Source organism: Falco cherrug, chromosome 1 (genome assembly GCF_023634085.1).
Source record: "Falco cherrug isolate bFalChe1 chromosome 1, bFalChe1.pri, whole genome shotgun sequence".
Lineage (NCBI taxonomy): Eukaryota > Metazoa > Chordata > Aves > Falconiformes > Falconidae > Falco > Falco cherrug.
Window position 1 is genome coordinate 122,329,270 of NC_073697.1, and position 25,287 is coordinate 122,354,556.

General features: G+C 46.1%; 2 protein-coding genes and 1 long non-coding RNA gene across 5 annotated transcripts in view; 1 reads left to right on the forward strand and 2 right to left on the reverse strand.

The window, feature by feature from the left end:
* MMD (monocyte to macrophage differentiation associated) overlaps positions 1-10,656 on the reverse strand; it is a 43,849-nt gene extending 33,193 nt beyond the window's left edge. For 2 of the 3 annotated variants that reach the window (XM_027808217.2, XM_027808213.2), the window contains exon 1: positions 10,548-10,656. In XM_027808217.2, coding sequence (XP_027664018.1) covers positions 10,548-10,588 — 41 coding nt within the window. In that variant the 5' untranslated portion in view covers positions 10,589-10,656. Of the gene's footprint in view, positions 1-703; positions 796-10,547 lie in introns of those variants that run through there. The other variant, XM_027808214.2, reaches the window with a different exon arrangement.
* Positions 1,730-3,536, forward strand: LOC129737315 (uncharacterized). Its single transcript, XR_008735033.1, has 2 exons — positions 1,730-2,042; positions 2,220-3,536. It is a non-coding gene; the product is annotated as an uncharacterized LOC129737315 (long non-coding RNA).
* SMIM36 (small integral membrane protein 36) lies at positions 10,642-11,035 on the reverse strand. Its single transcript, XM_055726146.1, has one exon. It carries the CDS (start codon positions 10,969-10,971, stop codon positions 10,642-10,644), a length of 330 nt encoding a protein of 109 aa, XP_055582121.1. The 5' UTR covers positions 10,972-11,035.
* Between the last annotated feature and the right edge of the window lie 14,252 nt (positions 11,036-25,287).

A 25,287-nucleotide genomic window follows, 5' to 3' on the forward strand; every position in this document is an offset into this window, starting at 1 on the left:
GGAACGCAGTGAAATCTCTGCTGAACACAGCACTCAGACTCTGAGGGAGAGACTCGAGTTTTAGGTTCAGAGCTGTTACTTGCCACTGTGTAGTCTGTATTTCCATGGGTAGGTGTCAGAGGAAGATGGGCTGATTAGATGAAATATTTTAGTTCAAATTGAAACAAGTATTTGATTTCATTCATCCCATCTCCACTTGAAAAATGCTGTCTGTCCACTACGAAGCATCCTGACTGACGACCAAGTAAAAACGTGGCTCGAGGCCCTCGGAAGGCAAAGAAAATGAAGTGCTACGTCTCTCAGGTGCATGCTGCAATGACATGTTTTAGTGTGCTCACAACTGTGGCTGCCCTTGCCTCTCAGGAGGGTTTTCCTCAAATCCATGGGTTGGGTTTGAGGACCAAGACACTGTCTTTTAACAGTTAATTAGCTGGAGTAATTAGTGGTCATGTACAGAAAGCAACAAAGGGAGTGTGAAAACCGACAGCCAGAGAGCCACTCAACCTGAAACCAGGGACGGATGACAGAAACACTCAGGCAGCACATCCAGGAGGCAAATTGTGTCTTGACACAGGCTCTGAAGCATGGCAGCCAAATATTAATCGTGGTTGTACCTACCCATGCACATCTGGACTTTCTGTCCTGCACTGCACTTGCACTTGTGTCACCCCTGGGTATTTCCTCTGAAATCCTGTTGAATTACCTCAAGTAACCTCCTGCCTGCAGCGGGGAGAGCAGAGCGCAGCCCACCAGCTCCAGAGCCAGTCCGGGTTCACACATGACTCCCAGGCAGCAGAATCTGGCCACTGCAAATCCAAAAAAAGTGGAGGATGGAAAGACCAATGATTTTTGGAGAGACACAAAGCGCACACGGTGGGCTGTCCCTGTATCCCAGAATGCGCTTTTTGGAAAGATGATGCTTAGGACAGTAATTGCTTTATGCAGTTGACTGAGATCATCTGCCCTGTTCCATGACATTCTGGAGAAGAGAAAGAGGGTGATCCAAGGTGAGGTGAAGAACGAGAGTCCAGCCGGGGTGGCTTCTGTATTGAATTCAAGATGCTGTAATACAGGGTTAAAACAGAAGCACCTGCAATCTTTATATAACAACCTGTTATTATGTGCACAAAGGCATGTGTCTCTCTGTAGCTATATACATCCATTATACGTTAATATGGGTATAGAACCCATAGAAGCTGATAGAGTTGCTTTTCTTTCTGTATTATCATTTATTAGAAGAGATGCACTATGATTGTTTCCATTTTTTAAATCCATGGCAAAACATTAAAGCATTTTCTGACTTCACCACATGCCCCTTGCAGGAGCCTGCGGTGTGTCAGCAGCCAGGGCTGTACCTACCAACCTATTTCTCTCTCTGAAGCGTGGCAGCCTTGCCCTGTTCCAGTCATCCTGGGCGCTTGCTGTCCCTGCCCCAGGTTAAAGTCATGAATGGGCAACACTGCAAGTTTTAAGCCCAAAGTGCCCCTTTGAACTCAGAGCTTATCTGAGCTCCTGTTGCCTTCTGGCAGGTTATTCCGTGAGTTTGAGACAGACGTGATCTGGCTGACAGAGGTTTATCCATTAAGACAGAAAAGCTGGTGCCCAGTAGGAGCAGAGCTAATCTGGATGGGATAGTGCTTAAATCAAATGAGAGTGGGAAAATGCTTCTGACCCAAAAGGATGCTTCTGAGCGCTGCGCTGAAGAGGATGTGGTGACAGGAGGCTGCCCCATGTGCTTGCAGCTTTGTTATGTGCTGCTCCACTCGGGGTTGTGCCGCTAGCAGCACCCGTCCTGCCTGGCCCTGCTGAGGACACGCACCACTGCAACCCTTGTGAGGTCTGGGGGCTCGTCCTGCGGGGTCTGGCCTCTGAGCACGTGCAGGTGGCTGCTGAGACCCCACTTTCGCTCCACCTGTCTGCACAGGATGGGAAGTACCCAGAGATCAAAGGATGCCGTCTGCATCAGGCAGCTGAGAGTGCTGCTGTGCACTTGCCTGGAAAGCAAGTAACCACAGCAAACAGCTGGACCTGGTCCAGTCCAGGTAAGAGTAAGAGTTTGCTAAGTGTAGAACCAAAGAGAGGTGCTTCACCCTTGTGTGATGAGGGCACAGCCTGGCTTCAAGCCATTTTCCTTCATCCTTTTCATCCACTAAGTATGCTTTGACTTCTGCTCTAAAACAAATGGAATTACCTGGCTTCTCTAACGGCTGTTACTCCAGGTTACCCTGTGCGCTTCCCAGCAGAGAGGGCACAGAAACACCCGCGGTCGGTCGCAACCCACCTCCTCCCAAGCAGCTGTTAAACAAAACAGGAAACGGTGGCCTGACAGCGTGACCGTGCTTTGAAGCTCTGCCCTGCGGAACAGGCTTCAGGAACCTTTGGGGGGAAGTTTTAACAGGCACTGTTCAGCCCCCCCAGTGCTGGAACCTTTCTTTGCCCTCTTGTCACAAACACTGCTTGCTCCCCGCTGCTCTCGGATGCTGTATGCCACACTGGGGGATCCTCTCTTCTACTGCACACTACCAGAGCAAACAGGCAGCGAAATAAACCCACGTATTCACCTTAAGCAGATGAAGCAGGCAAAGCATCTTCTGTTTGCAAAAGGGGAAGAGCAGTGAACCCATCTGCAAAACCATTTCCCATTAACCAGCCCGCCACAGTATCTTACATCCTCCTGCAACTGTCACCCCAAGAAGCAGATGGACTTTTGTAATACTGAGAACACAAAATCGCAAGAGGAGAGAACCCCTGGAATCTGCCACATTGCAAAGCTGACAAGTCAAAGTTAGCTGGAGGGAAAGAAAAAGGCTCCTTTGTCCCTTCCACTCTATAGAGCTAGTAACAGGAGAGCAGCATGTGTCCTCCCAGGCTAAATAACCCTGCCAAGACAGTTGCAAAACCACACAGACTTGACAGCGATGAGCCATATCTTCTCCAGTTATGGCTAAAAGCTCCCACTTGTCCAAGCAGTTCTCTAACCTCTACCACAACGAATTGATAAAAACCTCCATCGTCCCAAGGAACTCTTAAACACCAGCACGTTTCATAAATCCATATCCCAAGGAAGTGGTGTTAACACTTCACAATTATTTTTTCCATGCCAGAATGAGTTAAGGTAGGAGTCTCTGTCCTGGCTTTGAATTTCCTGGCTTTCCCCTGTCTGCGTCACAACATAATTCTTTCCAGCCAGCCTTTTCCTCAGATGTTCAGAGTTTGCGTTGGGATCCCTGCCAGCTCTCCTTCCCAAAACAAACACGGAGCCTCCTGATGCCAAAGATTTGCCTTCCATTCGATACCCCAGGGACAAAACACTTGGCTTTACAAGCACTGCCCCTATTTTCAATTCTGCAGATGTATATAAATAAAAATGCAGCTTTATAGAGCCCTGTCTGCACTAGAAAAGACTTGACGGCATGTCCCAACAAGCTGTCTCTCTCCGTCAACTGTAAACAGAGCTTCAATTAATTAAGGAGGTTATTTGCCAAGTTAGTACACATAGTTTCAGCAAGCAAAATAAAGCTTATAGTCAAATTACTTTTTCCTGGTGTAATCATGTTTGCATCAGAGTTTTTGCTAATAATAAAACCACCACCCATTATTAAACCACCCTGGTTCCAGTGTAAACCTGGTCTAAAACTAATGCCCTGAAAAGTGATAAAATACTATTCCCATCATAGTAAAAAGTTCTTCTTTCCCTCCAGTGTCCCTGGGTTCACACCTTATCTGCCACTGTAACCTTCATGCTTTGCCTGGAGGGCTGAAAATTGCAGAGCAGTTGGTGGCTGAAGAGAAATGATTCAATGGAAATGTTGCCTCGAGCCCTGCAGATAGCAAACCACATCCCTGCACTGCTCCAAGCAGGGAACCAACCAAAAATGGCACAGATCCTTTCCCTCTGCTAAGGGACGTGTCCTTCAGACTAGGACAGGTGAAGTGTGTTCCCCCCGAGCAAGCCAGCCAAGGCTGCTGCTGTCTGCTCTTTCGGAAGGAAAACAAGTTGGTTTCCACTTTTTGAGGAAACAAGTAGGTGACATGTCAAGTCTGTGCTTAATGTGCCCCTGAGAGGGGAAGAATATGCAGAGAATAGGAAAGAAATCACCTGTAATAAGCGCTATTATAAGCAAGTGGTACAATGAACGTGGCACATGTAGACATTAAACCAAGTGCTGCTACTCACAGATCTTTTTTTCAATCCACCTTTATGCTTATTAGATTTTAATTATACATGCCCAGTTTCCAGCAATAAACCTGGGGCAACTCTCATTAATCCCTAAGAACTTCAGGGGCCCCACTGTGTTTTTTGAGGAAGGGATAGGTGGAAGGATGTGCCTGATTGCTGCCTCCCCTCCCCTTTCTTGAGATTGGTCTGAATTTGTACATTTATTTTATTTAGAATAAGTGGCCAGGCTAAAAAAAGAACACGAAAAATATTACCTAATGAAGTTATAAAAAAAATTGATGATTTAGGTAATATCATTAATACAAATAGAGGTGGATGCTAAGCCTATTATTCTCTGCTCATGCTGAAGTCAATAGCAGCTAAGCTCAGTGTATTTTTAGGTTAATGAAGAGCTATACTGCGGGCCTGATAAGCTTCAATACCGAAGGAGTGCAAAATGCGGGTGCTTAAGCAATATGTCCAAGTCTCCTATGTGCCTAGGAAGAGACACAAATAAATGATCATTCATAATTAACAGTATCTCTACAGCACTGCCTGTGAAAAGATCTCATGTTCCTTCATAAATATTAATTAAATCAACCCAACACCCCAGTTGTGTAACAATTATTACTGCCATTAACAGATGGAGAAACTAGGGCACAGTTTCATTGCCCACACAGAGCATCTGCTGCAGATCGGGGAGGCAGCTGACCCATCCGCAGCCTGACTGGAGGGATCAGATGCTGGATTCAGATGCGTTGTGACAAGTATCTGCCTCTAAAAACTGCACCTGGATTGTCATGTTAGGGTGGAAATGTGTCTTTGAAAGGTTAATGTCAAAAAGTGTCATTATTAGAGAAGGAAACTAAGCAGCAGCATCTCCAAGGAAACCAGCACACGTGAGAAAGAGGGAGCAAGGAGACAAAACCAGGAGCTGGAACAGAAGCTAGAGATGGCAGCCGTTCCAGTTTTCCTCTCTCTTATATTTCTGGTATGATTTTCTCTTGTCAAGTTAGACAGCTTTCTGCTGTGAATGTCAGAGCAGTTTATTTATAAACAATTAATTTAGTTTTCTATCACTCAAGCATGAAGGACCAGATCTCTACCTCAGAGTCCTGACAGCTGCCCCTGAAGGCCACCTGCTTTCCTCCTGCGCAGCAGCAGCCACCAGCAGACTCCTGCCTACGCCCCCCCCGTCCTTCACACCTTCCTCACGTGCGTATCCTTCCTTCAGCTCTGGCTGTCATTCCATCCACCGCTGAAATGCAGCTATTTCAGGTACGGGCTGCAGGAGTCCCTTAGGGACATCAGCAGTACGCATGCATTTGCTTTCAGCACCCAGACCCTATGTGACGGGACAGATTCAGCACAGGGAGTCAGGCACTTGGGAATGTCACAAAGTCATTTGGACTGGAGCAGGACCAGGAGACAGAGGTCAGTGCTTTACCCTATAAAAAGTACAAAGGCAGCTTGAGACATGGGCTTGCGGGTTTTAATCCTTCTGCAAGACAGCACTCTGGGCTGTTGGGCTCCCCTAAGCACAAAGCAGTGTTAGCTCATGGCTGGAAGAACGCTATTCCCAATTAAACACCCAATATCAATTCTTGCCTCTTGGCATTCCCACCAAAGCACCAACATTACACAAGCTGAATAGCTGATAACACAAGGTGATGTGGTTCTAGGCAGTAAAAACTATTCTTTATCTCTTCTTACAGCCAAGGGGTTTGAATTGGATGTGTTACTGGGCTTCTATACGCAACACTGTCAGGGGATGAGCATTTGCATCATAAGAACAATGTGCTAATAAAAAGAAAATGAAAGAATTCTCTCTTGTGAATATGGGTTAGCCTGTCAGGACTAATCCTCTACTCATATGTAGTGGCTTATTAGGGATTAAAAAAAAAATATCTGAAGGCTTAGACAGTATATTTACAGTGGAACAGGCTCACATGAAAGACATATATTCATAGACTTTAATGACACATTTGACTTGAACTAATGTTGAAGAAATCTAGAAATGTGGAGATTTTATCCTCCTGCTCTATCTGTGTAACCCTTTAATAAAGGCCTTACAGAAGCGGTAATACATAACTTTAAAAAGGCACTAAAGCCAATTGAAAGCGAGCCAGTGCAGACTGAATTCCTGCTTCCTGCGGAACAGCGATAAATCCTCCCACCACCACGCAGTTCCCTTCAAATCAAACATCAGACCGCCACCATGACCACAGCTCACCCAAAGCAAGTGCTTTGAGGCTCTGTGTCCATGGTTTCCCTAGATTTACTGTGGCTTGTTTGTGGATTTCTATGCACCACCCGCTCCGGCCATTTTCTGTTGGAATATATTTTATTTTGTTTTCTTTGAACCTACTGGGGCTAGGTCATGGAGTGAAATTCAGGTGCAGCCCCTGCATGCCAGTTCTGTAGTAACCCCCTTATGAACCACACAAATGTCTAAGGAGAGAAATCTCAGTGCAGAGGGCAGAAGAGCAAAGAAAATTGATGCGGAGCAGAGACACGTGGAGCGAAGTGTAGTGGGAACATGAGCTGCCCAGGGATGACCCATAAGCCAAGGGCAGAACTGGGAACAGAGCATCTTTCCTAAATCCTTGTCTATCTATCCAACGCTCTCCAACTCATTGCTTCTGAATAAATGTTAACACAGTTTTTACCAACATCTTATTCATTTGCTAATGGCACTTACTTCAAAACAGTATTTCTGCGCTACATGTCCAGGCCTTAAAATACCATCTAATCCTCTAGGCAAAACACACATCTACACAGGCACAGTTAAGATTACGGAAGGCACAAAACTGGTCAACTGAACAGCGATGGAAGTGCCTGATACAGAGAATGTGCAAAGAGCTGCATGAGTGCTGTTTTACTGCAGCTGTATATCTCGACAGCGTGACGTCCCGGCGCTTTCCCCATGCTGCCAGCTGTGGAGCAGAGCTTGCAGGATGCTGCAGATATCTCCAAGGAACAGCTCAGTCTCCGCAGAACTCCCCTGCACAGCTCAGTTTGGTACAGCTATCGGCGAAGCCTGGGTTTACGGTGCTTTTTATACCATGTGAAATCAAACAAGGGATATGCATTTTACGCCACATATTTTAGGGAAAATAGCTGCACCGCTATGAGAATAGTCGTGTCTATTTTCTTGCAAGGATGCAAGGGACGTGGCAGGGCACTGCAAATACTCAAGGGAATGCAGCTTCAAGGGTGATTTCCTGCAGGCTTGGCCTGATAGAAGTCCATTTGCATGCATTAATCTTGCCACAGTCATTAAATAAAGCATGGTAGTGGAGACCTCCACAAAGCAGTAATTTCACTTGCAGCGACTGATTACTTGCAGTTCTCTGTACGTACCCAAGGGCGCTCTCACTGCTTTAATACACCAGGATTGTCCTGGTATAGACAAACCTAAGAAAGTCATTTTATTCCTATTGGGAAGGTAAAGTCCTGATGCACTTTAGTCTCATTTTCTGGAAGGGGGTTCTACCTACTGCTTAGAAATGCTGCCAGGAGGAAAGTGTCATTTACCTCCACGTTTCAGGGCAGAGTCCACCAGCTCTATCACAACTGATAACTTTCCTTACGAGTGAACACTGTGCTCCCAGGAGCTGCTCCGCTGCCTGCAGCCTCCCCAGGCACTGCCTGCTGCCCTACAGCCCCGCTGCCTAAAGCTTAAACAAGAAAACCCGAACATGCCAAAAATCAACAACTTTGCCACTGAGTTTCAAGGAGCCAAGAGTCTGTGGCTGGCATACACAAAAGGTTTGCTGTTAGAGAAAAACACGTATCTGGAGAATTTCAGCTGTCTACAAGTATTTATTAACATAGCCTTGCAAGTCTCTATCTCTGCATGTATTACTTACATAAACACAGTGCAAAGATACAGCAGATGTGTCATGGTATCATTACATCATTTGCGTGACCTTCATCAAAGAGCTTTTCTGCTGGCATTGTGGCATTTTATATGACATCTCACCAAAGAAAACAGCTGTGCCACACCTGTGATATTTTTGAGCTCTTTTTAGTCTCCCCAAAGTCTTCTTAGCAAAGTTTATTATTTCTGTTCCCTAACACCAAGGATCTCTTATCACTCAGAAGGCTCCTAGTAGGTGGGATGATATATGAACAAGCAAACAGCTTTTAAGAGCTTGTAAACTGAAGATAAGGCAGATAGGAGAGCCCAAGGAAAGATAACGCTGGCCTGCGTGGGTGGCAGTGGCCATAACATACCAGCAGCTTGGTCACTGCCAAGTTTTGCCAAAGCAGCCACAACTTGCAGTTAACTGATTGCACTTTTTCAGTGCTAAATAACCAAAATAAGACATTCAGCATAATTATTTCAGCATGATGATATGTGGCAGAGGATCATCCCACAAACTTCTGCTTTATTACCAGTTTCGTCACATCAAGGGTTTTACTCCAGCTCTCAGGAGCCTTCCTTCCAGTTCCAGCTTCCCTCCAAAGCCAGGTGTATCTGCAACTCACAGGGGTGTAGAGGACAGCTTGAAAACAAAACCTGGGCTCACCCTCAAGAAGTTAGAAACCAAAAGAACCACTAACCATTCTGGTTTCTTTTTTAAAAATACAGATAAATAATGAGATACTCCATACCTCGAGATTTCTTTGCCAGTGCCAGGATGCTCTGCCAGCTGATGCATCAATCAGTACGTCTGGGGGTGTAGCACAGGCAGCCAGTTACTACCCAGCTGGAGTACAAACCATGCAATCCAGCTACAGCGATTGTGGTTCGATTTGCTGCAGTATATTTCTGGAAGTATTTAAAATGCCTGTCCTGAAGGCATTAGGACCACTGCATCCAGTGAGTCATCCACGACACCTGACCTAGACAGGTAGTAAATCTCACCACGTTTACTTAAGCTTTCTGTAGGACCCTGTGGGTACTTCACATTAAGATTATGTAAAATAGCATATGGGACAGACACCTGCAGTAGTGTGGGGTCAATGCTATTTTTCCCTTAATAACCAGTTAAAATCCACCAGTTAAAGAGTACCATACCCAGTAACTCAAGCACTGTCTAGAGGGACACAGTAACCTGGCATCCTATCTTAGAGTTTCAGAAAACAGATTTCAGTTTTTTGCTCAAACATGGACACGTTTGGGTAGAACAAACCAACTTAAGCCACAAATTCCCTGCAGCCAAATAAGTTTTGAAATCTGGTTTGGCTCCATGCTGGCAAAATGTCTCTGCCAGCATGGAGCACAGCAGGGACCAACCCGGGCAGCATCTCCCCAGCTTCTTGGGTGGGTTTTGCAGCCCAGGCTGACGGGGACAGGGCAGGACCTGAGCTGGCTGTGCTCAGAAGCAGCTACCCAACACTGCAGCCACAAAGAAAACATTTCCCTTCCTTTCAAAGGATGTGAACTGAAGTCTACCGAGCACCGAGAGGGAGAAAACAAGGAAGATGTGGAAGAAACTTGCTAGCCAAGGCCTTTAGCTTATAGCTCACAAATCATGGGAAGAACAACAGGAGCTGATGCAGATAACATTAGATTTACAGGAGATACAGTAACAGCCTTCATGTGGCCCAGCTGGAACATGACACAGCTGGAGGAAGGCTCGGGGCAAGAGGCAAGGTCAGACACGTGGAGATGCACATTGAAAGCCAGGACGTAGGTCGCTCTTGCTGCAGAGGGTCAGAAATTCCTGTTTCAGTGGGGCAGACGGTGGCAGAGACACACGCCTATCGTTACTGGTAAATTCACCCCGGTTCATGCTTTCGTGCAGGTAGGAGGCATTGTACCCAGCTTTCCCAGGAAGCATATTGTATCCTGTCAGGTGATTTGTGTGGGGCAAGGGGTGCTCCGGACTGTAAAAGCAGAGCTTATGTTCTACCTACGGAAAATAAGTGCCAAGGCAGGGCTGGCACTGCCCTCTGGGGAGTTTATAGACAACATGGAAAGTATTAAATTCTGATGGGAGCAGCAGCTGGCTTCTATCAGAAAGACACTATCTCTAGCCTTTTAAAATCCCTAGCGTTTCTTTTCTCACAGGAGAGATAAACAGCCTTCCAAGGTCATTTGCACTCTGCCGGCTGAGAAAGATGTGCCGAGGCTGCAGAGCAGCGCAGCTCAGCCCGTTGGGATGGGATGCTTTGAAAAACACTGTGTTCCTGCAACAACAATGGTACCGAGCACGACTTGAGATTAAACCAAGGCCTCTTCGGTGCCCGAGTGGATAACAGCATCACTGCTTCTGACTGCCAGTGGGCTGCAAGGCAGCAGCAGCGTAAATGGAAATTAGTCTCTTTATGGATGGCAGGCAGGACTGCAAGCCTATATCAATGCAGAGCATAGCTGAACATAAAATGACCCCCTTGGCAATGGCACCGTATCAAATAAATTGGCGTCTCAACTTACCTTGTGAACGCGTTATCCTTTTGCAAACGGAGAGTAAACATAGCAGACGAGGCAAGCTGATCGGCAGAAACCGGAGCTCTGAGGCAGGGTCCCCTTACACAACAGTAGTCCTTTTCCCTGGCAGGTCAGAGGAGTTTTCGTAGCCAGAGACGAGCCCCTTTGCCCAGCGGGTGCCGGGGGAGCCCTGCTGCATCACCACCAGCCGGATCGGAGGCTGGGTGTCTGCAGGGACCTCAGGAGCATATTCCTTGCTGGGATCCTTCCCCCTGCAGTCATAGAGCACGCAGGAGATCAGGAAAACCAGAAGCAAAATAACATAACTAGCTACCAGAATGATAAGATTCAAGGTAACAGGGTCAATCTCCAAATAAAACTCCATTCGGTCCCATACTATTGAGTGCAAACCCGGAGAATGAAGTTTCATATGCACAAGTGAGCGACTGCTAACTGATCAGAATAGATGTATTGGCTTTGCGGTAAAAATACATTAATCCTCAGGTCTCCTGTAGCAATGGATTTCCCTGAACTGGATGATTAAAGCAGCTCAGTTTAATAACTTAAGCTCCTTCTTTTAATGCCACGTTGCCTACAGTGGCAGAAGCTAAATTTGAATGCTACATTGACAGGAAAACAGCCCCCTTGCTCAGGGACTCTTTCCTTGATGGGCAGGTACCAAACTGGGTTTCCTCTAGGGGCATTTTGCAGAACATCCCTTCTACAAGTGGGTTTGGGCTTGTGGGCTGAAGAAAACTGAGCTGTGTAATTAGTAAATGAATACAGAAATAAATCAAGGAAAAAGTCATTTGCAAAGTAACTTCTCTCAAAATCTAATGAGCCTGATTCCGATTTCAACTAAGACCTTTTTGCCCTGTGCTAATGCTACAGAAGGGCTTTTAAAATTAATTAAAGATTTTTATTACCCAATTCCATATCAGGGTTACTGGGACACGTCACAATACGGTTATCAAACACTGCCCAGCCAGTCCTTGCACAAACGCAGCTGTAGAAGCCTGCTTCCCGCAGGCTGCTCTGTCCCCTTCAAGTCTCACACAGAAAAAAGCACAACACAACTGGGGCATTTCTGTAGCTTGGGCACCACAAATTTCTTTTGCCTATGTGGATCTTCTGCTTGTTAAAAAAAAAGGTGAAGTTTGTGATGTGGCTGTCCTCCGCCTGGCAGCAGTGCTCGGTTGCCCAGCCACAAAACATGCAAGTACTTTTTGCATCTTCCAGATTTGCATCACAGAAGCTGATGAGTGAGTCGGGACACATATAGCTGCCATGCATTGCCCACAGAGCGCTTACTTGTTTCCCTAGAAAACTGCGCTAGAGAGACCACCCTTCCTCCAGAAAAAACAAAAATGTGTAGCAGTGTATATGCTAGCAGGAAGGCTATCACATACAAAAGGCAGGAGGCGACGCTGATGAGCACCACAGACCCTATGTCAGCACGCTCACTGCTTCGACACAAAACTCCAAAGTTTTGGTCAGCGTTACAGTGCAGGAGGGTTTGGAAAAGATTAGGCTGCCTCAGCTTTTAGCACTGCCAGAGCTGTGGAAAAGGGCTTTACGTGTCAGCAGGAATCCGATCTGGCGTGTCTAAGCTGTGAGTAAGAAATATGTCATGAGGCCATCCATCCTGTGGCTGTCAACCTCGACACATGCCATTCATTTTAAGGCCAACATCAGCTGCATCTCTCATCATCTGCCGTCACGGGTCTTTAGCAGAGAAGTAATCCCAAGCCTGGCACTGCAAGAGGCACGCTTAGCAGGGAGGAGAGAACCCCATGGCACCAAAGACACACATTTGTGTGACCCTCACGTTCTGTATCTGTTGCACATCACGTGGCCACCTCTGAAGCAGACCAGGCATCTGGCTGTTCAGTACAGTTTAGATGAAACTGAAATTTTTCAAGACAGGCTAAGGCTTTCAGTTATGCACTATCCTCCAAAGCAATGATCAGAACTGGGATTTGGTTTCAGTGCTCACTGGGAAACTGAAAGTCTTTTGAAAATCCCTCAAAAACGCCTCACAAGCACAAGCAACTTTGAAAAGCGATAGGGTTTATGGTCTTAAATTTCAATCATGTTGCGCTACAAAAACTTAGTACCGAAGTAGTAAATACAATATGGTTCACACATTGAGAGAGAGGGGGGATTTTATGTTAAAGTCTTTCAAAGTAGTCCTCAGATGGCAGCCTGGATTCCGAAAATGTGCTCACAGAAGAAAGTTAATAGGATTTTTCTCACTTGCCATTATTTAGTACAAGCAAGTTTGCCAGACCTGAATTGTCTCCTCTGAAGTCCTCCATACAAATAGCTTGGTTTCAGATTCCTGTCTAATATTGCAGCTGGGACATACATGACATTAAGTGTTCACTTTAGATAGGCCTCATGCCAGCTTTCAGGGGGACTTTCCAAAGTGTAAAACCTGGTACTAGATTACTGCACCACCTTCCATGTTACCGCAGACGTGATCTCTTGGAAAGAGAAAAGCTTCCATATTTCTACATCTCTGCAGCTTCTCAAAACGCTGTCTTAGAGTGAAAATACATTATACTTTTAAAACACCTCCTGAAGGCTGTACCCAGGGCCTGGTTTGCAGCAAGGAGCATTCATGCTTTCGTTGTGTTCCTTGTCCTTGAGCTGGAAAAGCAGCCTGCGTCTGGAGTCAGCACATTGAAAAATGAAGTCTACAAAGGGATTTGACTTCAATACCGTTACTTATTCCCTCCTCCCAACCCATGTCCAGAGCAGACCATAGACGTTCACTGTTTAACATTCCCGTGCCCAAGGATTGCCAGGGTCTAATACCACCTTCCAGCACCCATGTCCCAGGAGAAGGAGCATCACACCACCCTGGGGACCTTGCCTGCACACATGCTGGGGCTTTTTATAGTGAAGCCTCGCTGCAGCAAGCTGGCAGTAGTCCCAGGGTCAGTGTCCCTGACCCCTCCTCTGCCTGATGCTGCTCCCTCCTGCCCATCCTGCAGCCACAGCTCCTTAGCTGACTGTCCCCCACCAACCTTTGGCACCTTGCCCTCCTCACACTGTTTATGCCTGCATCCTTTTCTTAAGAAAAGTTGTTCAAATCCCTGTTTGCATCTGTGCTGATGGAGTACCGACAGCTCCTCCAGCTTTGCAGTGAGCAGGAACACATTTCCCCCAAGCAAGTGAGAGTCTCAGGACCTTTGGAGGACTGGGAAAAGCCTAAGCCAGTTGTGCATGTGCTTCCCCAGGCAGTACCGGGAACCTGACTGATGGTCAAGGAAAAATCACTGTCTTGCACTCATGCGGGCTGGCTCTAGCAGCAACAGGCGAGACAGTGTCTGTGGGACCCACCTCCCTCAGATGTCCAAAATTCATCTGGGCTACAATGGCTTCAAAGGCCAGACCAGCTCTGCCAGAGTGCAGAGATGGTGGGTCACACAAAACCTGCGATATAGCCTCTAAAAGTGGATTGGCTGGAGCCCACTATTTCTTTGTTCCACTATTTCATTATTTAATGTCTGACAAAAAACCCACCCAGAGGGCTGGAGCTGCCAGCTGGAGACCCAAGGCCACCAGCTGCCACCAGTGCAACTCCACACTCTGTTCTTCCCTCAGGTTTCTGTTTTCCCCCCTCTTTTGTTTTGTCCACCTCGATTTATAGACACTTCTGGACAGAAAGCACCTCTTCTGCAAACACCCAGTTCAACTGGGATGAGAGAAGAGGGAATAGAATGTACATAACAGAAATTTACATATTTTTAAATAATTTTTGCTTGAAGCCATTGTACAGTGAATTTCACAGTACAAAAGTTCACAAGTTATTAAAAACAGGAAAAAACTTCTCTAGGATCACAGAAAAAACAGTTTTTGAAAAGAATGTCTAGGGGAGAGAGTGGGGAGAGTGGGAGAGAGCTACAAGTGCTCTGTTTTGAGAGCAACTACAGCACAAACTGCAAAGGGATTGCAGGCAACGGCTGAAGTAAAGAAAGCTGTCTGTGAGAAACTACAGCATCTCCTCATATAACACAGGAGTTAAATAATAGATCCCTGCCGTGACAGCTTTTTTTGACTATAGCAAGTTAGGTCTGATCACACCAGCATTTTGGCCAGTAGATCCAAGACACTGGAGCTCAGAAGGGTGACCCATCACACCACACATGGAGATGAATGTACACAGCAGGATACCCAAAAGGGACCCAGCCTTGCTAGATTCAGCCATATGGAAGCAAAAAGCAGTTTCCAGTCCTGGTGCTTCCCAGATGAAGCCTGAGTAGCCAGAGTGCCAGCAGAGCCTTGTGTGCTACAGAAAATACTGCTCAACACGCCTGGCGCAGCTGACCCAGTTCCAGCTGGCTGCACCTCGGAGCACGACCCAGTGAGATAGCCGTCACTGCCAGGCTTAATTGGCTTAACTGCAGTGTCATCGCTAAAAATGGCCCCTAGGAAATAAATCTCTTCAGTCCTGGTGCAGTGTGAAAGAGGGAAATATGGATGACAGCAATCCCAGCATATTTCAAACAGAATAATGAATGGACTGAGACAGGGTATCAGAAAGGACGGACCTATGTCCTGAATAGCATCTTGTCCTGCCTTGTCTCTGCAGCAGGGGACAGCAAAGGTGGACACATACAGGCTGCAGGCAGCTGCCCCAGTCCATTGCGTTCCCTGTACAAGAAGGCATAACTTAAGAGGGAAACTGCAGAGATTTAAGGGCAGTGGGGAGAAACCTGGTGTGATCAGGAACCAAACCACAGTTACTCCAGTACCTACAGTCCAAATCTCAAGTGCTCAGAGCCAATCCAATGAAAACAGATTTGTTATGCACATCATGCACAGACACTGGTGGTGGAAACGTGCCCACTGAGCTGGGCTCCTTCCCGGGGATACCTCTGGGGTGCTGAAAACACCTGCTTCTGGCGTTTGTAAGGGGCTGCACATGAGTGTGTATTTAGGCTATAGGTCTCGGGGTCTTGCCTTCCTCTAACACAGGCTCTACTAGGGTGTAAGAGGGCTTGGATCGCCTCCCTTACACCCCCCTGCACTACAAGGGGCTGCTCGCCCAGGTCTCCCCCGTTGCCTGCTTATTTCTGTAGTGCAAGAAGTAATATATTTGAGAACTTTGGTGGAAAGGGGCCAGTACCACTAAAACCAACCAGAGGCAAAGGCTAGCCAGAGGCCCGGCAGCACACAGGGGGACGTGGCAGCACCGTGCACTCACAGCAGCCCCTGCGAAGCACAGCAAGCTGTACACGGTAGTATCAGCACTTTATGCCTCTGCTTTTTCCTGCAGGCCTCTTTCGGCTCAGGCTTTGTAAGATTACCTAGCTCAGCCGACCACACGTAGGTGCTGTTGCTCTCCCTACGGGAGCATCCCGCGGCCCGGGAGCCGCTCCGGCTGCCGCCGCCCCCCGCCCGGCGGGCGGCCCCGCAAGGTCACGGCCCGTGCCCGCGTCCCCCGGGTTTCAAGCAGATCCCGCTGTGCAAGATACCGCACCGCCTGTTGGGAAGGAGATTTCTGCTTTTTTAAGTTCTTTTGCTCAATGGTGTTAATCCTTTGTCAGCATCTGAAGAGAGAAACGAGTCTGTTTCCACTGTTACTTTTCAGGGTCTGTACTATGCTCTTTCTCAGGAAGGGCTTGAGTGCAGCGGTTAAACCATTTCCCGCCGCTTTAGAGGTGCATTTGTCATCCGTTTGATCTCTACGGCATTAGAAAACAGTTACAAAAATTCTGGTTTTGAGAAAGGAATAGAAATTCCAGAAGGAAAAGGAAAAATACAAAATAGTCATTATGGTACAGAACTGGTCTACTCGGTTATTTGCATTGCAGTTCCCTCCTGGGACCCCAAACCCACAAATACACTAGTCAGCAAAACGTCTGATGCTGAGACTGCGAGCAGTCCTACAGAGGTGAGGGAGACAGCTGACACCTGAGGTTAAGCATATCCTGAATCATGCTGAAAAAAACCCAGAAGCTCAAAACAGAGACTGAAATCTTACCATATTAAGCGTTGCTCATTAATATTGCCTGCATGTTTCAGCTCCTCTCCCCAAAAGCTTCAGCATCGTTGCTACCACATTCATGCAAATGCTTTTCACCCACAGCCCATTGTACTCAGCAGAGCAACTTACTGACTTAAATCCAATTTCCTTTATCTGCAAATCAACCTACTAGAAAAGTCTTAGCTGGAGAGGATCTGGTCCTCAGTAAAATAAAGGCAGCGGCCATAAGGTGGCAGATGCTGATCAGCTATTTTTCTGATTGCTTTTTCTTTGTCTCAAAGCTCCAGGTGAAATATATCCCTCAAACTCATGTCCCAGCTGAGAGGTATCAAACAGAAATGGGGTGCTGGTGTTTACTCCTACCCAAGCTCCTTGCTGGAGGGCTTTGCTGGCCTCAGAACTAGCTCTATTTGGTGCTGCAAGATGCAAAACCGAAAAGGATCTGATTTTGTGCTGTGATGTTTTTTGCTTTGGATAGGGATTTTGCAGGAAAAAAAAAAAATTTTACTAGGAGAGTGTGCACAAGTCCAGGATGATGCATGAAAAAGGGGCTGAGGGTTTAGACAGCTTGGCACTAGCCAGTGGGTCACAGGGTGTGACAGTCAGACAGCAATCCTTGTCGTGATTTCCAGTAGGTTGTAATTCAAATGGTGCTGAATGTTCACATAAAATAGTTTAAAATTTAGTTGACTTTTTTCTTAACCGGGAAGACAGATTTGATGTGGAAGGTAAAACCCATGACTTGATTTTAGAACAGTGATCCAATTCTACATGTGAGATAAATCTCTATAACTTTATCAACACAACTGGGCTGATATCAACAGAGTGTAGGTGCATTTTAAGCAGTGCTACTCTGTAGGGTGAGAGCCTATAGATGATTAATACCTGAAGAAAGGGAATATGCTTAATTTTTTATCTTTAGGTAACTTTCCAATGAGAGGTCAACTACCTCAAACTGTGGCAAATCTAGTTTGATGTGCTGTCAAATATTGAGTCAGTCCATTTGTCCTCAGCTGCTTGAGAAGTATATGCAAACATAAATGCTGCCTTATTATTAATGGTAAAATGACTAAAAACCAGGAAGAAGGAAGTTAAAATGTTTAATATTGAATGCAAGTCTCCTGGAATGGGTCTTACCGGCATGGGTGAAGTAGACTCAAACTGAGTTTCAATTGTGCTGGAGCTGGGCTGCTCACTTGGTTTATCTTCTGTCCCATGAAGTATCTTCTGCAAGAGCTAATCAAGGTAATGCAGATACAAAACCAGAGTGATATAGACATGGTTGCACCAAATTCAGTGAATCTCCTTTTGCTTAGGCCATCTGAGTTTACGATCAATCTCAAAATTACACCATATAAACTATCCCACCCTTTCCACTGTTCTGACTTGGTGCTGCCCAAATAGCTTTAGCCAGGACTTTAAGGACACACTTCCATTATTTCCCTGGCACTGAAGTACATGTTCATACGCTTTGCCGAACTGGGATGGATTTAGGTGCACACAGCACTCAGCTCAGGCATGTGTGTTCAGCTGAACTGGGGCTGTTAACTACATTGTGGCTGCCAGAAATGCAATTATTATTGTAGGTAGTAAAGCACTTAATACGAGAAATCACAAAGTGAGTGCTACAGCTTCTTGTTTTATCACTCATGAAGATTCAGAAGATTATGAAGATTAATTATGAAGATTCTTTCCTTCCTCATTCCCAGTAAATCAGGATTTTGCTGATCTGGCTCACTATGACTTGAGCAGCTGGAGCATGTTAGCAAGAGGCACTTGGTGCACTGAGAGCTGGGGGTGTGTTGGGGATGGAAATGTCTTCACCAGCACAACTGCAGCCTGGAAGAGGAAAATAGGTGCTGGCATCCTTAGGTGACCTCCCAGAAAAGTCAGGTGCTGAAGATGTACAGGAGAAACTGCAGTACCCAGGCTGAGAGGGGGAAGGTCAGGAACTGAAGGCTCCAGCTTGTGGCAGTGCTGCACGCCAGTTTTTGCCATTGCAGACAGAGCTGCTGAACAGTTCCCTGGTTCTGTTCGCCACAGAATCTGTATGTCTTTCCTCAGGGTGACGTGTGTGTTTGCCTCTCTTTCTGTTTGCCTTGGATAAACCTCCATGGGGCAGGATGTAAGGAATACATCACTGTTCCTGGGACATGTTTGAGTGCTGGTATGATCATGTTACAAATCTGTGGGCAATAAATCAGTTTTGCTTTTGAGTTCAATCTGCTTTTTCTTGATTCACTTTCAAGACTCTTCTACCTTGGGACAACTGGCAACATGTAGCTACTTTTCAAGGAATCAGAGAGCTCTTATGAGCTGGGAATAGATAGAGGCTCTTTGCCCAAGTGTGCAGGTTTGCAGGCAGGATAAAATGCAGGAGTCACCATGGTCGTGAGCATCCACTGCTGAAGTGTCTGCACAACCAGAGGTCTCCAGGTCTGAATCCCGACCACTGCTTTGTTCCATATGATGTTGGGTGAAGAAGGCAGAGAGGAGTTGGATGATGAGAAGAGGAAGGATTCTTTAAAAATAACTTGGCAAAATCTGCATAAGAAGGTCTCGCAGAGCTCTCTGCTCAATTCAGCTGGGGTGCAACTGGAGAGAAAAAAAAACCCTGAGGTTTCCTGAAGCAGCTTTTCTTGTTTGTTTTGATTTTTCAGGCTCCTTGCTAGGATCTCTGCAAAACTGTGTCACATCATGTGAAGGCAGCACATGAAGTGAACTCTGAATTTCATTTTTTTGGGTTTTTTTTCAGGGAATACAGGCCTCCATCAAAAGAGGATACTTGAACACCAGTCAGACACCTGGCGAACAAGCCAGCTGTTCACAGCTGTTCTTTCCATCTCTCTTTTTCATTGTTTGCAGAAACAATGAAGTGATCGAGGACTAAGAGGGTTGAACTGATGAAAAAACGCGACCCAAGTGCCAAGCTCTTTAGTGCTTTTTGTAAAACCCAAATAAATGGAAAAATAAATCAAGCTTAGACATCAACAGGAAATTGAAAAGTTACATCAATGGAAGGACAGAAATGTATACGTCAATCATTTGGCTGGAGATGTTGTGGTATAAACAGATTTTTATCACATATAGCTCTCTATTCAAATAATTATGTCCTAGATCCCTTTTGTAAAAGTACACAGAGTACAATTTTGCCAACAAGCCTCTGGGAATAAATATGAAAAATAGAGCAAGACTGGCTTTGCTGTCCCTGATTTCCAGTTTGCAAAGGTTTTAAAGCATCAGTTTAATTCAGAAAAACAGAAAAGGCTTATACCTAATACTCAGTCAAGGCTGCAGGACTTGTTCGATGCCTACAGCTACATGCCTGTGTGTTTTGCCGAATAGGGATGGACTCCTTGACTGTGCCATTCCCACTGTGTTGAAACCTAACCAGTGTTGTCACCTCTCTTTTCCTTCTTTCACAGCAACCTGCATTTCTTTTAGTTAGTTCATTTGCCCACAGGGAAATGTTAAATGTGACAGCAGCCTGTCACCATCCCAGCACCCCGAGCTCCCATTCCCATCACCACACCTTGTGGATGATGCCCAATGTCAGCCTGGTGCCACCTCCACCCCAGGGACGTGGTCCCTTGTCCTGGGAACCACACTGCTGCCAGCTGCCCTCGGGTGCTGATAACTAACCCTTGAGGACAAAGCCTTTGCCTTCCTTTTGAGATGTACGATATCGGGATACAAACAGTAATAAATAACTGATGTGTCAGTCTGAACTGAATCCTGTTCCCCTGCCTCACCCACTTCCACTCTGTTTACCATAAGGCGCTTTTTTTTTCCTCCCTCTGCTTCTTCCACACCCACCTTTCAATGTTATGTTCCCTCGGACAAAAGCAGAACTGCAGTCTGCAGCAAGGGACTTTTCCTGGGAGTTTTTCATCTCTGACAAGGAGGGAACCATGTCCATGCTGTCAGGAAGTTTGGGACTCTTTCTTCCAGCCTTGCTCCTGCCACTTGCACTCTCTCTCTTGTCTAGGTCCATCAGTTATACTGCAGTCAGTCCTACCGTGTTCCTTGGGTATCTTTCTTGGCACCAGGCATGGTTTTCTGCTGCAAATTTAGACCAAATTATTTTTTCATTGTTCTTTCCTGGCTGCTGTCTTATCATAGCTGCGTTGTTCCTTTTTGGCTTCCTCTGCAGTTCCTATCTGTCTTCTGGCTCTTTGTATATCACTGTAGGCTTGGCTTCGGTCAAGATTTGATGTCATTCATTGGACGTCTTGTTACTGTTAATTCATAACATTCTGGGTTTGTTCTGTTCCTGTCAATGTATTTCAGCCTCTCTGAACGCAAGCTCAGCTGAACTCAAATCAAATGTATCCTTCGACTGACCAAAAAGCCCTGACCTGAAGTGGAAGTCAAGGTGGTGGGAAGGTGACCATGAGAATGTTCACAAGCACATGAAATGAGGACTTGTTTGCCCTGAGCCTTCCGTAGAGCCACGGAGCTGAGTCCAGCTGGCCGAAACCCCTGTGGTGTTCTACAGACCCGTCTGCATGGACTGCAAAAATATGGTTCTGCTTTGAAATCAGGCACTGCTTAGAGTTTTACATGATTTGTTGCAAAGTCAGTTCAATAGCCATAGTTCTGGTTGGGCTCTACACTGATACTTCAGGTTGCTTTTCCCTAAAAATGGCTATAACACTTTCATCTACTGGTAGGATACAAATGAGATCCACTCGAGTCTTGAACTGAAGTTGAAATGTAGAGATCAAAATAAATTATGACCCCACAAAAATGTCGCCAGTTGTCTACATCAGCCCACAAGTCAATAAACTGGTTCCAAAAGGGGAAGCACATATGGATAGAGCCACGTGGGTGTGTACATCCTTGTCTCTAAGGCCCCTCGGCTGCTCTGGTTGCAGCCAGAGGCTCACGCCTGTTTTCGCTGGCGTTTACTTTTGCTTTACTGCTTCTTCTATGGAAAATCTTATATGGAAACACTATCGCGTTTCCTGTCTCCAAGTGGCTGCTGAGGTCCTGGTTTCCCAGATTTTCAAGCAGATGGCCAACTTGATGCATAAATACGTGAATAAAATTACTTCTTTTCATGCTTTCAAGTAAGTAATTAACTACCTGGTAGCATTTAACTGTATATTGGGTGATTCAGTGGAGACAAATCAGAAGCAAAACTGATATAAACACATGATATTCTGAGAATTGTTTCAACATTTTTAGCCAATTGCTCAGCAACTTCTTTTGATTAGCAGCACACTTAATCTTCAGGTAGCAAAGGTGGCCAAAGAGGAAATTTTGAGAGCTTAAGCTTTAAATCTCCCAGGCATTAAACCCACCATTTGTGTCAGAGGTAGGTCATCCTGTGAAAAGGGAGGATGATACAACAATTTATGCTCTTGGGCTGAGTGCCACACTGTACAGGGACATCTATTTTCAATTTAATATAACCATTCTGTCTTTTGTCTAATGTTTAGCAGTTCTTGGTCACAATTATACTGAGATAATCAATAATCCCTTGGGACATAGATGATCTAGTCATTGTTAGCGATGTGCCATCTTTGTCTGTGAGTCAATGATGCATACCAGCAGCTCAGCAGCTGCAGCCCACATGAACCCACTCGGTGCAGAGACATAACCAAACCAAAGGAAAGCTTTGTGCAGTATGAGACTGGTACACACCATTGTCCCCTCTGGTGCCACCTCGCTGATCACACTTCAGCTAATGTGAGGGCTATGTCTGGGCAGTGGTGGCTGAACCTCCTGGTAGTGAAGAGTCTGAACTCCACCATCAATATTGTCCTGGTTAGGGCAGTACCTCAATAAACTAAGTGCAGCCAAGTGTTGTTTTCGTTCTTATTCTGACAGATCAACTAATTAGAGCGCAAAATAATATTCTCATGCTTGGCAAATCCTTTTGACTTTGAAAGATTTTTTTTTTTTTCTCAGACAACATGGAGACTCAGCGCTAAACTACACAAAAGAAGTTAAATATCCAATTTCAAACAGTTGGCTCTGGTCTGGAAGCACTTCAGTTGCTTGCCATGATTCAAAGGAGAAAAATTATTTCATTTTGCATACTGTAATGCTTTTTAAACAGCACGTTGGCTGACCCATCCTGGATCATGACCTCATGAGCTTCACATACATGTTTTTGAAAATAAGTTTTGTGCCTTGCCTTATCAAATGGATGCTCCCTTGACACTATTTTACGGGAGACACACAGAGGTCTAGAATGACCCACACTGGTGCGTTATCCCAACCCCAACCCTAACCCCAAGCCTAACTGCATGGCCCTCAACCACAAAACAGTGTACAAGAAGCCCCATAGTAGACATGGGCAGTTCTTCAGTGATGAAGTGAACGGCTCACTTGTATGATGGTATGTGTCTGTAAGTGTAAGGATTTAAAGATTAGATTCACACGGAAAAAGCATGGAGGATGTATATTTTTCACAGATACAGCAATTTTGCTGCAGGTCTTTCCATGCATCCCCCCACTTTCTAGAGGTCCTCTCTCCTTTCTGTTGAGTACATGTTTGAGATTTTTGTTTCCAAGGGCAGGGGTCAATCTCCTCATGACAAGCCTGCCATACCCCTGCTGTGGGAGGAGCAGGGAAGGTGAAGGGCTGAGCCACCACGTGCTGGGACCAATCTGCACCGGGAGCGCTTGGAGACAAGGTGACCACAGGATAGCAAGGAAGGGGTATGCTGCTTCACAGGTGGTGGGTTTATCTGTATGACCTGACCCAGGCCACAATGTCGGAGAGCCAGAGTAGCTTTGCTGAAGGCCATCATAAGCTCAGGCCACCAGAAGAGGCTGTGCTCTGACACCTGGGTGTGTTACATCCCCAGGTCTTCTGTGGCAGTATCTGCAGTTGTTGCCATAGGAGGTAGACTCAACAAAGTCATCCTGATGCTCTGGATTCACACCAAAGTGTTTCTCAGATCTGAGGCTGAAACCTCCTAAGAAGCGACAGATCCTCACAGCACAGGTAGGAATCAGTAGCCAACCCCAGTACCTGTCCTTCACCTTCACAAGGGCCGTTTCAAAGCAACACCAAAACATGGCTTTAAGAAAAGTCTTGGGAGGTAACAGGAGGTAAATGAGACATCTGATCCTGCAGAGAAGATATTTGTACTCAGAGGTGTGTTAAGTTTCACAAGACTCAGCACAACACTCAGGCTTCATGTGGACCACCCAGCTGCATGGCAAGAAACCCATTTTTCTCGTGGTTTCATCCATGTCTTTGCTGGACTGCTGCTTTTACAGCTCTCTTGTTTTCCCAGCTGGTTGGTGTGCCTGACATCAGGTCACTGAAAGCAACGGCCTTGCTCAGAACTTAAACAAAAGCTCTTTCAAATTTAAAAAGAAGAAAAAAGAAAAAAACCCACCTGCAGGGGGGAGCCCCCTTTTCCAAGGAGGAAGAGTTTGCTTTGGAGGCCTTTCTACAAGAAATCCAAGGCTGAACTGGCCCATGACTAACATTGCCAAGGTGTGTGCAGTGGGTGAGATTCGACTATCTCTTTAAGGTAAGAGAATTTCAAGAAAAGACTTCAGTGACAGAAATATATACCCAGGGTTTAAGACAGTGGATAAAACTCCCTTCCTGATCAGAAAAACTGTGGACATAAGGGACTGGCTAAAAGGAGATCAAAACTCAAATGGATGGATCCAGAACATAGAAGCTCAGTTCCTACCACAGCCATAAACTTCACATGTGTTCGGAACACTTAGTCACTGAGGGGTTTGAAATCAAAGCTTGGTTGCAGGGTACCAGCAGCTAAGTCACCTGAATAACCGAGGGAGAAGGGAAGAGGGAGGAGGTGCTCCCAGTTCCAGCCCCAGCTCTCCTCCCCATCCTCACCTTTTTTCACCGAATACCCTCGGGAGGTAAAGGGAAGGAGATGTTTCTTTCCTAATCTTGTTTTTCTTGGAATATGGGTCAGGACCCTGCTCAGTGGGAAAACAGACAGGCCCATCTTGCACTGTCCTGAACGGGTGGTCTCACCCCAGACATCTGCCAAGGTCTCAGATACTTTGGGACACAACAAAAGTAATTGCTCTGATTTTACTCTTTGGGACCAAGGTGCATAGCCTGTTGCTGTGAGCAAATTGCAGCCAGCCAGCAAAATACATCCAGCTGGTGATGTAACCCCTTCTGCCCTGCTCGAAGGTGGTCAGAAGCCAGACACCTGCCCCAGCATTTCCCAGCAATGTTGTCCTGAGCATGCTCAGGCCACTGGACCTGGGAAAGGACCTGCAGGATATGGTCCAAGAGAGGAAGATCCATAGCATCATCCCCAAAGGCAGCTGCCTGGGTCTAGAGAGGTGCCAGCATGAAGTTCTATCTGTCCTTCAGGAGGGACCACCTACCCTGGTGCTATCACAGTAGCTAAAGAAGCTCAACCATGAGTGGTCACAAGTAAAATACAGCCATATGTCCTGGTGGGATAGCCATCTCCATAGCACGGCTGGGCTGCAGTACAACAAGAAGGAACTTGTAAGGGGACATAGGCATTATGGGCACGTAACGAATGCTTCCAGCTTTACCACAGGTCAGATTTCCAAGAACCAGACACTGTAATCAAGTCATTCTGTGGCAGCTATTTTTTTCCTGGAGCACAGAAATCAAGACCTCTTTTTGCCTGGCAGGAACCGAATAGGCTTTGAATGAATCAGAATTACTGGAGAAAAACATAAGACCTTTAATGTTTTGTGCAGAAGACCAACAACTGTAAGCGTTCTGTGAGCACACCAGGGTGTCACACATCAGTCCCC

Excerpts from the sequence above, each read along its gene's own strand:
- SMIM36 (XM_055726146.1), bottom strand. The coding sequence starts at position 10,971 with ATGAAACTTCATTCTCCGGGTTTGCACTCAATAGTATGGGACCGAATG.